This window comes from Delphinapterus leucas, chromosome 20 (genome assembly GCF_059928025.1).
Source record: "Delphinapterus leucas isolate spDelLeu-1000000601 "Yukka" chromosome 20, BTC_Dleu_Yukka2, whole genome shotgun sequence".
Lineage (NCBI taxonomy): Eukaryota > Metazoa > Chordata > Mammalia > Artiodactyla > Monodontidae > Delphinapterus > Delphinapterus leucas.
In genome coordinates, this window is record NC_143148.1 from 6,970,740 (window position 1) to 6,986,455 (window position 15,716).

Below are 15,716 nucleotides of genomic sequence, written 5' to 3' on the forward strand. Positions count from 1 at the left end.
GATCCATGGGTAGGGATTTTTTATTTATTTATTTTTTTTAAGATAGGAACCTTTTTTTAAAATTGAAGTATAGTTGATTTATAATATTGTGTTAGTTTCAGGTATACAGCAGAATGATATGGTTATACATATATATGTATATACCTATGTTCTTCTTTTTCCGATTCTTATCCATTATAGTTCATTACAAGATATTAAATATAGTTCCCTGTTCTATACAGTAAATCCTTGGTGTTTATCTATTTTATACATGGTAATGTGCATCTTTTCATCCTCTACTCCCAGTTTATCCCTCCCCCCACCCCCACGGGTAGGGATCTTATTCTGAACTTCCCTACAGCCACCTCGCTGTCAGAGCCAGGAACATAGTACGTGCTCAGTCAACAGCAATCCCCTTCCCCTCTTTCCTAGCCAGGCTCTCAAGGACACCAACTATTTCTTCAAATGCCCTGTGAGCCCTCAGACACTAGCCTGAGCTGGGAGTACACATTACGCCTACCATAGCTGTCAGCGTGGGTCTGTGGGTTGTGTGAACTCGTGGTGTCTGTGGGCTCTGTTAGCAGATCAACAATAAATGGTAGTTTGGGCCTCTGGGTTGTTTCACATTGGGATCTGTGGCCAGTCTGCACAGACACAGTAGGGCTAACAGAAAGGGCTGTGTGGTTGGGGTCTGCACACGTGCGGTAGGACCACACTAAATGCCAGCATGGGCCCTAGGTGTGTGCATGCAGTAGGGCTGCCATAAGCAACAGTGGGGTGGGGGGGGCCTGTGTGCACACAGTAGGGTTGTATGAAATGACAGTGTGGGGCTGGGCGTGCACACAGCAGGACTGTCATAAGTGGCAATGTGGCTTCCTGGCAGGGGTGACCATCAGTGCCTGAGGGGGCCCTGTCTGCCAGGAAGACTGTGGTTTGGGGTGACCCAGGTGGTATGAGGGGTGACAGGACTCGAGGTGATTCCCCACTACTCACATAAGACACGGTGCCGGTGGAGGCCTGGGGAAGTCACAGGACACGAGACACGGACCGGGACACGGACCAGGACACAGCACATGGAACGTGGACAGACACACAGGTGAAATGGTGGTCTCAGGTGGCGGGTGGGGTGAGGCGGAGAGACGAGGGGCTGGGGAAACTGGCCATGTGGAGTGGGGTGGCATCGGGGGGCGGGGGTTACCCACAGCACCTGGGGTTTGAATCCAGGCTGGTCCTTCCTGGGTGTGCGGCCTCGGACAACCAATTCACCCCAGCTGTGACTCTTCCCGTCTTTAACGCAGGAAGACCACACCCACCTCACTGGCGTGTTATAGTAATAGAAGCAAAGGGACTAGCACTATATAAATGCTCACTTACAGAGCAAACCTGGGCATTGCCAGAACCTAAACAGGCCTGACACACAGTGGATGCTCTGGAATGTAAGCACCTACTGTGTGCCAGGTGCTGTTCCAAGGGCCAATGAGGCCAAGGACTGGCCTTCACATTTTTGTGTCTACCCTGCCTCTGCTCCCAGCACTGTATCAGGCACACAGTAGGGACGCAGGGGGCATGGGCAGCCAGGAGAAGGCCCACAACTGTGTCCCTCCATGAGGGAGGCAGGGAGTTAGCTATGGGGGGAAGCAGAACCTGAGATGGAGGGGGCCTTGCTGGTGGCAGGGTCCAGAGTACATCCCAAGGCAGGTCACTTACCGGGACACCCGGCTCCTTCCTGCCCTTTGGCGATGATGCCACGTGGGCGAGGTACTGGATGACTTTCTTGGTGTTTTCTGTCTTCCCAGCCCCAGACTCCCCGCTAAGGGGGGGCACAAAGGGAAACAAAAAGGGTCAGCAATGTTCCGAGGTAAGCCCCGCCCATTCCAAGCAGAGCCACTCCCAGCCGGGACCCCGCTTCCTCCAGGAAGTCCTTCAGGATTACTCACGTGCAGAGAATGGATTGATCCTCACGATCTGTAGGGGACAGAGAGGGACGTGTCACCTGGGAGGATTTCTCCAGCGAGACACTGGCCACCCTCTTTTCAAAATCCTTCCCAAGGGCTAAGGAAAAGCTTGGATTTTGACATGTGACCCTCCTGGATTCTAATACCTAACCCTAACTCAACCTCTCATTTGCTGTGTGACCCTGGGAAAGCAGCTACCCCTCTCTGAGCCTGTGTCCTCACCTGTAAAATGGAGACAACAAACTCCAACTGAACAGAATGTGATTCATTCAACGAACTTCAATTTGAGTCCCTACCGTGTGCTGCCTTGTGCGGAGTGTGTGAAATTCAAAGACATGAGAGTGAGATCCTGGACCCCAGGCTCAGCCTCTAATAGAAAACAGGCCACAGAATCATAGTTATGGTGACTGGTGGCCCATTGGTGGGTCATCTGCCCAACTTGAGGGCAGAGAGCACAGCTCAGTCACCACCATCTCCTCCTGCGCTCGCCCTGGGCTTGACACAACCCTTCAACAAATGCACACTGACCACCTACTAAGTGTCAGACACTGAGGGCAGTGGGAATTTGCAAGGTCCCTGCCCTCATGGAGTATCCGCTTGAGTGGGGGATAAAAGCACATGAACTAGGGGAGTTCCCTGGTGGCCTAGTGATTAGGACTCTGGGCTTTCACTGCCGTGGCCTGGGTTCAATCCCTGGTCTGGGAACTGAGATCCCCGCAGGCCATGCAGCACAGCAAAACAAACAAACAAACAAAACAACAACAACCCCCCCCCCCAAACTAAAAATGAAGATTTGACAGTTGGCAATGTCTGGAGACATTTTTGGTTGTCACAACCTGGGAGGGTTGTCCTACAAGTTTTAGGGGTAAAGCCCAGGGATGCTGCTTAATATCCGATGAAGCACAGGATGACCCCCCACTCCAAAGAGTCATCCAGCCCCAACGCCAACAGAGCCAGGGTTGAGAAGCCCTGGCCTGAAGTCATAAGAAGTGACTGAGGGGAGGGGTCGAGGGCCAGAAGGCGTCTCAGAAGAGGTGCTGTTTCAGCTCAGCCCTAAAGGTCGAGGAAGCAGGGAAAAAGCATTCCAGGCAGAGGGCACAACCAGTGCAAAGGCCCTGTGGTGGCACCAAGTTGGAGATGTTTGAGAGACAGCAAGGAGGCCGGTGAGGCTGGGGGAGGGGGCAGAGCTGGAGATGATGCAGATGGGTTTGGAGACCACGATTAAAGGGTCTGGATGGTTTTTAAGGAGGGCAGGAGGTCTCTGGGTGGTTTTTAGCCAGAGAGAGGGCTGCATTCAATAGGGCCTCAGAGTTAGCAGCCTGGTTTGGGAGCCTATGGACATGGGTTCAAGGCCCAGCCACCTCCCCGCCTTGCTGTGTGACCTTGCATCAGTCTCTGAGGTCTTCTGTGCCTTACTTTCCCCATCTGAAAAATGGGGCAGAGTGGTTAGGACTTGGTGCTTTCACTGCAGGGGCCCGGGTTTGGTCCCTGGTCGGGGAACTAAGATGCTGCGAGCTGCACCGCGTGGCCAGAAAAAAAAAAAGAATCTCGGAGATGAAACATGGGGCTCAAAACAGCCCCTACCTCACAGGGCCATAGTCAGAACTCAGAGAGAATCTTCAATGTTTTTTTAATATACCAGCTAGTATATAATACAGTTTTGTGGCCTGTTTTGTATCCAGGGCTGAACCTGGGATCCAGAATCTTGCTCTCATGTCTTTGAATTTTCACATGCTCAGCACAAGGAGGAATATGGTAGAGGCTCAAATTGAAGTTTCTTGAATGAATTACATTCTGTTCAGTTGGAGTTTATTGTCTCCATTTTACAGGTCGAGGAAACTGAAGCTTAGGGGGAATTGCTTGGAGGTCCAGTGGTTAGGACTCGGCACTTTCACTGCTGGGGCCCACGTTCAATCCCTGGTCGGGGAGCTAAGATCCTGCAAGCCTCATGGTGTGGCCAAAAAAAAAAAAAAAGAAACTGAGGCTCAGAGAGGGACAGCCACTTTCCCAGGGTTACACAGCAAGCAAGAGGCTGAGTCGGGGTTGGGTATTAGAATCCAGGAGGGTCACATGTCAAAACTCAACAGTGCCCAGCCCAGGACGAGGACATGATACAGTGTGACCTACACGCAAGCTGCAGCTGGGGGCCTTGGGTTCGAATCCTACCTCAGCCACTGACCCACCAGTGGGACGGTGGGCAGTGACTGTGCTGCTCTATGCCTCAGTTTCCCCATCTGGCAACCAGGGATAACGAGCACACCTCCTCCATAGGGTGGCTGTGATGTTAAATGTGTTCATCCCTGAAAAGTGTTTGACCCAGAGTAGGCACTCACTCTTATTTTCTTGAACATTTATTCCTGTTATATTAACTAGTATAAAAAATATGTAACAAATTAGATTATATAACCAAATAAAATGTTACCTCTGACTAAATACAAATTTATAATGTGACTATAAAAACATTATATATAAATGTTTGAGTGCATAATGCAGGTATTTGCAGGTATTTTATTATATATATATATATATATATATATGCATGTATGCATACATAATAAATATCTAATGAGTGTAGTATGAATACTACATGGGAATTATGGAATTTTGCCAGCACTGATCGACATTGTCATGGGGTGAATGGCAGCCCCTCTGACGAACATCCTTGCGCAGTGCTCAGCCTGCCCAGATGTACACAGCGACCCCATGCTGCCCATCGTCTAAGGGGCAGCCATTCACCCATGACAATGTAGATCATGTCAACAATATAAATGCTGAATGAATGAACAGTCTTAAGAATCACTGTTTCAAGAGGAATTTTTGCAAGAGCTGGCAACAGTGAGGTCCCAAATGAGACTTGTTGAGGGAAGGGGTGAACAGAGAGACAGATAAAAAGGGGCCTGTCTGGTAGGACCCAGAGCCTTGCCCACTCAGCCCTCCACTGGTGTTACCTCCTGCCCCACAAAGAAGCCTCACAGTGTCTGAAATCCTTGACCTGTCATCTGATCCTGACCCCCAGCCCAGTCCCCACTGAAGAGGCACCTCCAGCAGCCCAAGCCCCACACTCACCCTGGAGCATGCTTCGGTAGGCCCCTTCAGTCACTGCGTACACGTGGGGCGGCACTTCGTGGCGCTTTTTGCCCCGGTACATCTCCACAATCGCCTCCGTATAGATGGGAAGCTGCTTGTACGGGTTGATGACCACACAGAAAAGGCCGGAGTAGGTCTGCAGTGGGCAAGAAGGAGAGGGCCTCAGCTAGCTGCCTGCCTGTGGCCCAGAGGGTGGCATGGGGCTGCCGTGTACAGCTGGGCAGGTTGTGCACTGCACAAGGACATCTGGCAAAGGGGCTGCCATTCACACCATGACAATGTAGATTTGAACAGTTGTTACAGTTTCAGGCTGATGGTTGAAAAGAAGCTTTCCAAACTGCACAAAGGTGCTGAGGATTCACACACAGAGAGAGAATGTAGGCTCTGTAGCCCGGTCACTGCTTGGACTCGCACATGCGTGAAAGGACCATGTGCAAGTTCATCTGTAGCATCATTTTTAAAACAGCGACAGACTGGAGACAATCTGGATGCTCGGTCATACAATGGATTCCTATGATGCTTCTGGTGTACTGTATACAGGTAGAAAACTATCTCCAAAACATTATCATGGAAAGGAGACAAGGTAAGAACTGTTTGCACTGAAAGGGGTACAAGAAGAATATTTTTATGAATTTGCTTGAATACACAGAATATTTCTGGAAGGGTGCTCCCAGTATGTGCAGCAGCTGAAACGCAACAAGAGCATGTCTGCAGTTTCTGTTCACAACAGACTCACAGGACCTGCTGCCACGACCGTCTTGGTGGTTCCTTCCTATTGGAGGAAATGCTAAACAGGTTCTCAAGGTGAGTGAAAATAAAGATGTGATTTTTTTTTTTTTTTTTTTTTTTGCATCCAAGTTCATGGACACCCTGAATTTGTCCACACAGCTGTTGGGCCTGAGTGCAGGACCCTGTAACGGTTTAAGAACTGTTCCAGCTCGGACAGAGCCTCGGGTAGACAAGACGCACTTAGGATGGATAGAGGCAGTTAGACAGCTAGAGGGCTAGCTGATCACCTAGCTAAACCAACCCAGAGAGCTAACGAGCTAAGTTAGCTGGACTAAGCTAGCTAATCCAGCAGAGAGTTAGCTGCTTAGGGGCTTAGCTAGTTAACTATGAAACCAGTTAGCTACTTAGCCAGCTAGTTAGCTACTTAGCTAGTTGAATGGCTAGCCGGTTACTTGTTGGTTGGTAGCAGAACTGCTTTAAGCTCCCAGATGGCTAGAGCTTCTCAAGCAGAGCGAGGGTGTGGCCACCACAGGCTGCCCGGCTCCCAGGTGCCAAGCTTTTAAGGATGGGAGGGTGGGTGGAACAACCGGTTTGCTGGGTGTCTGCCCTCCCTGCCAGCAGCTCCCAGGAGCTCTCGAGGGCAGGGCGGCCGGACCACATTCCCAGGGAGGGTATCTCATGGCTGCTGGCGCCCAGGCCCCCACTCCTGGCTGACAGAGGAGCCTTCCCGACCCGTGGCACTCCCCATCTCAGCCCCCTCCTGCCAACCATACCTTGTGGCCAGGGCGACACCCCAGATGGAACCTGAGCTGGCTGCCAAGGCCAGGGGGCAAAGGGCAGAGGCTGCTGTGCCTAGAGAGGGTCGGGGACACCTGAGTGGCCGGGGCACAGCTGCGGAAAACCTGGCTGGAAGGGTCTGGGGTAGCTGCTCCAGCCCTCGGAGCTCTGAAGGCAGACCCACCAGGTGCAACTCCCTGCCTCCCCCTCTCCTCAGCCCCGTGGCTCTCCCCACAGTCTCGGTTTTCTCCCTGAGAAACCCTCCCCGTCTCATTACAGAGGCTGTGGGGATTAAGGATGATAATGAATAAAAACCAGCCAGCCCAAGGCGGGGCCCCATAAAAGGCACTCCAGCCATGGGTCCCAAGACGCTCACGTTCCCATCCCACTGGAAAGCTAAGAGTTCACTCAGACTCGGATGCCACGTCATCCTGGGTTTTGAGCCCTGTGTGACTTAGCACAAGGGGCTCGCCCTCTCTGAGCCTCCGTTGCCAGTCCTGGTAAAATGGAGCTGTAACACACACACACACAGTCTAGAAGGATTCTGAGAGTGGCACGCCACCATGCATCTTCCAGTGCCTCACGGAGCAGAGAACATGGCCAGTGTTCAGCAGATGGGTTCCCTTCCTGCCCTGAGCATCCCAGTGAAGGGACCGAGACCTTGAGCCACTCAAGGCCAAATAGCCTATTAGTGACAGAAACTGGGTTTCTAGAACCCCGGACGCCCCCCACTCCTTGCACTGGGAAGCGCTGTCTTCCCCATCACCAGTTGGCCAGTTAGTATTTATTAAGCAGGGCCCAAGAACGAACAAGGTGGAGTTTGAATCGAATCTTCTAGCTGCGTGGCCTGAGCAAGCACCTTAACTTTTCTGGGTCCCATTTTCTCATCACACAGGGACGGGAACAGCGCTTACACAGAGGGCTGCTGGGAGCCATCCACAAGTTCCCGTTGCAAGTACAGGGCTCAGCGTGGGCCCTGGAGCCCTGTGCACGCATATTTATTTATTTGTTTGTTTGTGTATTTATTGGCCGCGCGGCACGTGAGGATTTTAGTTCTCCGACCAGGGATCAAACCTGCACTGCCGCTGCAGCCTTAACCACTGGACCTCCAGGGAGCTCCCTGTGTGTGTTTAATATGTTAGCTGTTAGCTACTCCTGGGCTAATGGCTTCTCCTCTCCAAGTCGTGGACCAAGGAGGTGATAACCCCTACCTCACAGCCTTACGTGGAGAGGGGGTCAACAGATCATATTGGAAAGAAGTTTAGAAGAGCTCCTGATGGAGAAAGCAGGCCCTCACTAATTGCTAATAATTATTGTTAAGGCCCTATTTGCTTCCTGTCTGGGCTTCTGGAATCTTCTATCTCACTTTCATTTGTCAGGTCCCAATTCTCTGGCTCTTGGGCCATAGCCTTAGCTCAGGCCTTACCATTTTTTCCCCTGAACTTTCCCAATAATCTTCCTAATGCAGTGGATAGGATGTAGGGTCTGCAGTCAGAAGGCCTGGGTTCAAATCCCAGTTAAGCTGGTTTGTAGCTGGTGGGGCTTTGTCCAAATCCTGGCCCCTCTCTGAGGCTCAGTGTCCCCAGCTGCACAATGGGGATGATAGGAGATACCTTACAAAGTTGCCGTGAGAGTTCAGAGTGTTTATTAACAGGAAAAGGGTGGCTCAGTGTTTTGGGTGCCCCTCTGATCCCCTGTCTTTGGTGAGGTCCAGGGGAGTGGCCTAGACAGAGGTCTCTTTCCCAGGACTCGCAAAGGTTAGTGAGGAATCATAAGGGCCCAGTACAGCCTGGAGAAGCTGCCACCTCCATCCAGGGCCAGACAGCCCTCAGTTCAAATCCCACCCCTGCCACCAAAAGCTGAGGGTCCCTGAGCCAGCCACTGTCCCTCTCACAACCTCAGTCTCCTCCCCAAACAGGAATCAGATTTCATAAAAAATATTCTAACCTTGTGCTTGTGACCCTTAATGGGATGGATACTGGGGCCAGTTTATTTATCTTTATTTTTTGATACATCTCATCATTTATTGAAATATTCTTTTATTACTCTCATTAAAGTTTTGTGGTTTTTAAAAAAATATAAAACCAGCACTTTTCCTTTTAGGGTTTTAGCGAGGTATTTTGTAGTTTTTCTTGTGCGGTCACTTGAAATGAGTAAGGTAGTGAGGCTCTAAGTGAGCACTCTAAGCTAGTGTTTGGAGCACAACTCTGGGGCCAGCTGCCTGGGTTCAAATCCTTCATGTCCATGTGACCTGGGACCCAAGTCACTTAACATTCCTGAAACATCAGGTGATAAGGACAAGCTCCGCCCCAGAAGTGAGCTGATAACCCACAGGAAGCACTTAGTACAGTACTTGGCACATCACAAGTGCTTGATAAATATTTGCTAGCCACCCATGATCATTATTTCTCATTACTATTGTCCACATTCCTTGTCACTCTCTCTAATCCTGTTTGCTCTGAATAACGCTTTGGCTGTCCCTTAGAACCACCCTGGAAGCTTTTTAAAAAGACCAGTCACACCCTCAGAGAGCCTGATTTAAATGGGGTGAGGCGGGGCTTGAGTGTCGGTATTTAAAAAACATTCCTAACCTGATTCTAACGTGAAGGCAGAGTTAAGAACTGCTGCCCTACTCCACCTGTTTGCTTTTAATGTGAGACAGTGAATGCTTAACAGAGACTAGACCATAGTCAACCTCACTATCATCAATCCCGTCTTAACCCTAAGAGGCATCATAGCAAAGCGGTGGGGCCTGGAGCCAGACTACCCACGTCTGCCAAGTCCAACTGGGTGACCTTGGTCAAGGAACTTGACCTTTCTGTGCCTCAGTTTCTTTATCCGTAAAATGGGGACAAAATGCTTTATAATTGTGCAAATGTATTGAAACGATATATTTTAGAGTGCCTGGTACATGCTTAATAAACTTTAGTTTTTATTGTTATTAAATCTCTCTGGGCCTCAGTTTCCTTTCAGGTATAAAACACTCTACTATTTGTAAGATGAAAGGAAACAAATGCACAGAGCCAGGCATGCAGTTTTCCATACTCAGTGGCTCCCATTAATTATCACTACAGATCCATATCCCTTTCTCAAAACCTTTGGATGTGTTATATTTGAGGATTCAGAATTTTTTTAACTTAAGGAAAATAATAAGGAGCATCTACCCTATAATATTACAGGACGCCCCCAGTGGGGTCGGAGGCACTCTTTATGCAATAGTTTATCATTTGGCACGTAAGCGTAGGCAGGGTCATACGACATGGGATAAAGATTATACATAGCCTCAGGTTGGTTCAAGTTGTGGTGCTGACACCCAGACCCCGCACCCCGGGCAATGCCCTCCCGGGGAAGGAGGCCACTCACATAGATGAGGCCGGAGTAGTATCGCTCGCGGAGGTTGTGCAGCACGGAGGCCTCATTGAGGCAGGTCAGCTCAGCCATGTCCTCGGCCTTGCTGAACTTGGGTGGGTTCATGCGCTGGATCTGGTCCCGCGGCAGCCGCAGCCGCCGCCCACTCTCCGCCAGCTCCACCTCGGCTTCCTCCTCGCCCTCGTCCCGCAGGGCCGCCGCCTCGAAGCCGTGCAACTCCGAAGGCACCCACACCAGGCGCCGTGCCGTCCACTCCACCTGCGGGGACATGGCCGAGCCCCCGGGCACACTCCCCACGCCCGGCCCACGGGGCGCGAACAGGAACGGCTGGGCCGCCTCGGGCACTGGGCCAGGCCTGGGGGGTGCCTTCCGCCCGGGCACCGACACGGTCACTGCTGCCATGGTCTGCAGGGAGAGAGCAGAGGGCGAGGTTCAGGGAAGGGGGGGGCTCCATCCCCACCCCAGATCCCCCAGGCAGTCGCCACTGCCTTTCTCCACCAGACCTCGATTTACACGTCTGCAAAATAGATCCACAGATCTTCCTTTACTCATTCCACCCATTCACCTCTCTATCCATTCATTCATTAAATAATTCTGTTTGTGTGTGTGTGGCCACACTACGTGGCTTGTTGGATCTTAATTCCCTGACGAAGGATTGAACCCTGGCCACAGCAATGAAAGCTCCAAGTCACAACCACTGGACCCCCAGGGAATCCCTGATTCAATAATTCTTTAATAACAACCTAAATGTTCATCAACAGATGAATGGACAAAGATGTGGTACATATATACAGTGGAATGCTCCTCAGCCATTAAAAAAAGAATGAACTAATGCCATTGGCAGCAACATGGATGGACCTAGAGATTATCATACTAAGTGAAGTAAGTCAGACAAAGACAAATATTATGATATCGTTTATATGTGGAATCTAAAACATGACACAAACAAACTTATCCACGAAACTGAAACAGATTCACAGACATAGAGTACAGATTTGTGGTTGCCAAGGGGTGGGGGATGAGGGAGGGAAGGATTGGGAGTTTGGGATTAGCAGATGCCAACTATTATATATAGAATGGATAAACCACAAGGTCCTACTGTAGAGCACAGGGACACATATGCAATATCCTGTGATAAACCCTAATGGAAAAGAATAGGAAAAAGAATGTATATCTGTATAACTGAGTCACTTTGCTGTACAGCAGAAATTAACACCACATTGTAAACCAACTATACTTCAATAAAACAGATTTTTAAGAATTAATTCTCTAATAAGCCAAGCTGTGAGCCAGGCACTATTCAAGGCATCAGCCATATAGCCAAAGACCAGCCAGAAAAAGATCCCTGCCTTCCTAAGGTGTTTACATTCTAGCCCTGCTCTGGCTATTTCGGGAGCCATGGCCCTGTGTGGCTACTGGAAGGTTGAAACGGAGAATCCAAACTGAGGTGGGTTCTGAGCATAAGACACACACCCAGTTTCAAAGACAGTACAACAGAAAGCTCATTCGTGTTTTTTACATTGGATGACATATTGCACTGATAATATTTTGGATGTATTGGGTTAAATAAAATACATCATTAACATTCATGTCACTTGTTCCTTTTTACATTTTTATTTTGAAAGTGGCTAGAAATTTTTAAATTACACATTTGGCTTGCATTGTGTTTGTACGAGTTCGCACTGCTCTAATCCCAGGAGATGGATTCAAAGATAAATAAGTAAATTATATAGTACGTTAAATGATGATACATGCCAAGTAGAAAAATGAAACAGGGAACAGGAGATGTTAGGGGTTGAGGGGAGCTGAAGTTTTAATTGGGGTGGCCAGGGAAAGCCTCTTTGATGTGGCATCAGAATAAAGATCTGAGGGAGATGAAGGAAGCAAGCCATGGGAACGTCAGGAGGAAAAGCATTCCAGGCTGGGAGAATAGCTCCGTGCAAAGGCCCTGGGGCAGGTGTGTGCCTGTATGTCTGTGGCACTGTGAGAGGCCAGTGTGGCTGGTGCCAGGTGATCCAGGCAGAGAGGGCGGTAGGTAAGGTAAGATTAGGGACCAAAGGGGTCAGATTGTGTTGTGATGAGGACCTTGATCTCATAGATGTGAGCCCTAGGAGGGTGTCAATCTGATTTCTGTAACTCAGGTTCCCTGACCACCTCTGGTGTACCCCAGAACAGACCTGAATCTCATCCCTTGGTTAATGGCTTCCTTCCCTGTGACCTGACTTCCTTCTCTTTATAATGGGGAGACTGGCCCCATTCATTCACTTCTGCATTCACTCAACATTCCCTGAGGCTGTTCAAGTACCAGGCTCTGCCAAGAGTGAGTCTGGAGACCCAGAGATGAGTCAGACAGGGCCCTGCTTTGAGGAGCTCCTGGTCTGGGGGTGATCTAGCCTCGGACAGTTCTAGTCTCAGACAGTCAGAACCCAAGATGAGCTGTGAGCTGACAGCAGAGGCACTGGGGGAGCCAGCCTGTGCTAGACCCCTCCCCGCCCTTAAAGGGGCCGCAGACCAGTAGTGAACAGACCACGGCAATTCTACAGCAGTCTAAGCACAGGTCAGGAAAAAAGTTGGCCTCTATTCTCTCCTCAAACGGCCACCCCTGCCTGGCCACCGCCACCCCTGTCATAGGAACCCCCCAATGTTCTGTCTCTCCCACCTCGGTGCCTCTGCCTCTGCCCTCCAGGCCCCCCCAACCTCCGACATATGCCTGGAGAAGTCCCTCCAAACACCCAGCTCCTCTTGGGGCATCCCTAAATCTGGTCCCATCAGGCTCTTGTCTTTCCCTCACCCAGAAACTCAGCTCCAGGCCACATGTCCCTCTTCCCCCCAGACCCTCTCCTCACCACCAGCAGTCCCAGGCCCCCAGCCCACCCCGTGACGTTTGGCCCTGATGCTCTCATTTGGTCCTGATGCTCTCGGGACTCAAACCCAAGGCCCCTGCACTCCAACAGCAGGCTTCTCCCACCGTTGGATACCATTTCTCCACTTCCCAGGCCCCAAGTTGCCCAGGCTCACCCCAGGCCTCCTGTACGGCCCTGATCCATTCACAGCCAGCAGCCCTGATCCATTCATAGCCAAGGCCCATCCCTGGGACTTTACCCCCACCCTCACCCCACCCACTTCCTCTCCAGCCTGCGGCCTTTGACCAGGAAGGGTTTGGGAGTTTTTTGCAATCACCCAGCCCTATGCTTCCCCTCCCTAGAGCCAGGAATCTGGGCCCCCAGTCCCTCCTCCCTTGGACCCATGAGTCCGAGCCCCCTCACCTTACTGCAGGCGGGCTAGAGCTGAAGACGCCTGGGACATCCAGATTCTGAGGGCTGATAACAGCTCTGATGAGGTGGGCCTGCCCCTTTGGCAGCCCCACCCTCCCTAGCCTGCAGGAACACCTTTGCCAGGGCTCATTTCTGTCACCAGCGCAGGTGAAGGCACCTGCCCTGGGAGGGGCAGAGACTGCTGGGCTGGAAAGGAAAAGGAGCCAGGGATCGCCCCTGGGGCAGGGGCTGGGGCCCTTGCAATCTGGCCCTCTGACCTCAGTCTAGTGCTAGGATTCAGGGGTCTGCTCTGCCCCCAGACTCGGAAATCTGGGCCCCCAGACCCAGGAGTCCAGGTGCCCAGCCCCTTCCTCCTTCAAGACCCACAAATTCAGGCTCCCAGACACAGAGTCCTGGCACCAGTGCCTTCCTCCCTCCAGACCTAGGAGCCCAGACTCCCAGAGCAGTCCTTAATCGGACCTGGGATTCCTGACCCCCAGCCCCTCTCCTCAGATCTCGGAATCTCAGCACCCAACCCCCATCTCCCTGAGACCCAAGTGCCCGTGTAGCTGTCCCCTCAACCCGCGGATCCTCGGGGCTACCTGGGGGGCGCCGGCTTGGTACAGGAAGCGGGAAGATGGGGAGGAGGCACGGGAACCCAAGTCCTCTTCCGAGCTCTCAGGTGCGGCTACCTCCGCGGTCCAGCGCGGGGCGGGGCCACGTCACGTCACCGGGAGGGAGCCCGGCTCTGATGTCACCCAGCACCTGCCCGGCTTGGGAAGGGGGCGGGTCCTGGAGTTGCAAGGCTCTAGACAGGGGGACGGCGGGAGGCGGGGATAAGCCTGTTGCCAGGTGGGCGGCAGCGGCGGCAGCAGCAGCGCCAGGGGCCCCTCCTTCTTCTGGAGAGCAAAGGTCAAGGACCCGCGTCAGAGGGGGCTGAGGACTCCGGGGGTTCAAATCCCGCTCAAGCTTCCTGGGCATCGGCTTTCCTCTCCGCGAATTGAGGCCAATGAAATGAATAAGCCGATGTGGGAGAAAGTGCCCAGCCCAGCGCTTAAACAAGTAATGCCTCACGACGTCATTTAATCTCGCTGAACTTCAGTTTCCCCGACCCTGGAAATGGGACCACACAATCCACAGAAAGCACTAGGAGTAGCAAAGAAGACGACAAAATGTTTTTCTAGGTTCTGGAGCTTCAGTTCACTTCTCTCAGGGGTGAATTGAGGACTAAATAGTGGTAAGCGCACCTACTATGTGCCGGGTGTTTTCCTGCTTTTAGAACAGCTGTCCAAATTCATAGAATGATCTCAAAAACCAGTAAGATAGGGACAGTCAGAATCTCCACTTCTCTGATGGGGAAACTGAGGCATGGAGAGGTGAACGAAGTAAACTGCTCAAGGTCATACGGTCAGTAAAAGGGAGAAATGGGATTCAAGCCCAGACCATTTTCTGTCATTCTAAAGAGGGGATTTGAGAGCAACGTGTCCTCAAAGATGTCAATTTCCTCCTCCCAACTGGTAATTCCCTCAACCTGCTTCCCCATCTATTAGAGACTACAGCCTTCCTTGGGGGACTACTGTGGGATTAAAAAGGTAAAGGAACCCAGCACACAGTTGGTCTCTGAAGTGTTGTTCTCAACCCTGTCCCCCTGCAGTCACCGCCTCTGTCCAGCCTGTTTTACCCTCCCTGTAAAATGGGTGCAATATAACCCATCTCGAGTTAATATAATTAAAGGTAATTATTTAGTTATAAAAATAAAAGCACCCAAGTACACCGTGGGGGCTCAAAGATGTCCTTCCCCACCCCTCTGTTCCGCCAGTCATGATGATCCCTGTCTCTGGTCCGCAATTTTTACACGTGAAAATAGAGACACTGTCATCTGGGAGTGGGGGATTGAAGGCAATGACTAAGGTATTAAAGCGTCCAAGGTCCCAAAGCGAGCCTCAGTTTCCCCTTCTGCGGAGTAGGCCTGGGGCTCCGGCGAGGACCCCGACCCGGCCTCGCACATAGTAGGAGCTCGAGTTGGGGGAGTGTAGGCGCCCCGCCCCACCCCCCTCCCTTCGACCCCCGCTGCCGTCCGGCTGCTCGCCCGAGGTGACTGTCCGCGTCACCGCCCCTCCCCCGCAGCTCGCACCGGCCTCCGGAGCCCCGACCGGAGCCCCGAAGCTCCAGCCTCCCCGGGCCCAGTCCCACTTCGCCGCCTCAGGCGGGCATTTGGCCCCGGGCACTCACCGGCTTCCAGGGCCGTCCAGAGGCTTCGGCCTGGGGAGAAAGAGAGGCGGGCCAGTCAGGAAAGCCCCGCCCACACAAGCGCAGCAGGGGCCAATCGGCGCCCGCTGCGACAAGCTATGGACCCGCCCACGAGGGACGCTCCCGCCAATCAAGAGGAGCGGCTGGCGGGCGGGGCCAATCAGAAGTTGCCGGAGTGTGCCAGCCGTGGGAAAAGAACGGCGCCGGAGCGTGGAGCTAGGCGGCGCGGTCATAGGCGGGACCCAAAGTCTGACAGGCAAGGGGTGAGACCAATGGCGAGACTCGGGGGGCGGCCAGGGGCGGGAAGCCCAAGGGA

The 15,716-nt window shown here is 52.1% G+C and overlaps 1 protein-coding gene across 1 annotated transcript in view; it reads right to left on the reverse strand.

The window, feature by feature from the left end:
- The window catches only part of MYH14 (myosin heavy chain 14), a 90,743-nt gene extending 75,316 nt beyond the window's left edge, over positions 1–15,427 (reverse strand). Inside the window, exons 1-6 of the mRNA XM_022586090.3 lie at positions 15,383–15,427; positions 9,891–10,301; positions 5,001–5,157; positions 1,917–1,944; positions 1,687–1,789; positions 973–996 (exon numbers count right to left, since the gene is read on the reverse strand). Of these exons, the coding sequence (XP_022441798.2) occupies positions 973–996; positions 1,687–1,789; positions 1,917–1,944; positions 5,001–5,157; positions 9,891–10,298 (720 nt within the window). The 5' untranslated portion in view covers positions 10,299–10,301; positions 15,383–15,427. The remainder of the gene's footprint in view (positions 1–972; positions 997–1,686; positions 1,790–1,916; positions 1,945–5,000; positions 5,158–9,890; positions 10,302–15,382) is intronic.
- Positions 15,428–15,716: the final 289 nt, after the last annotated feature.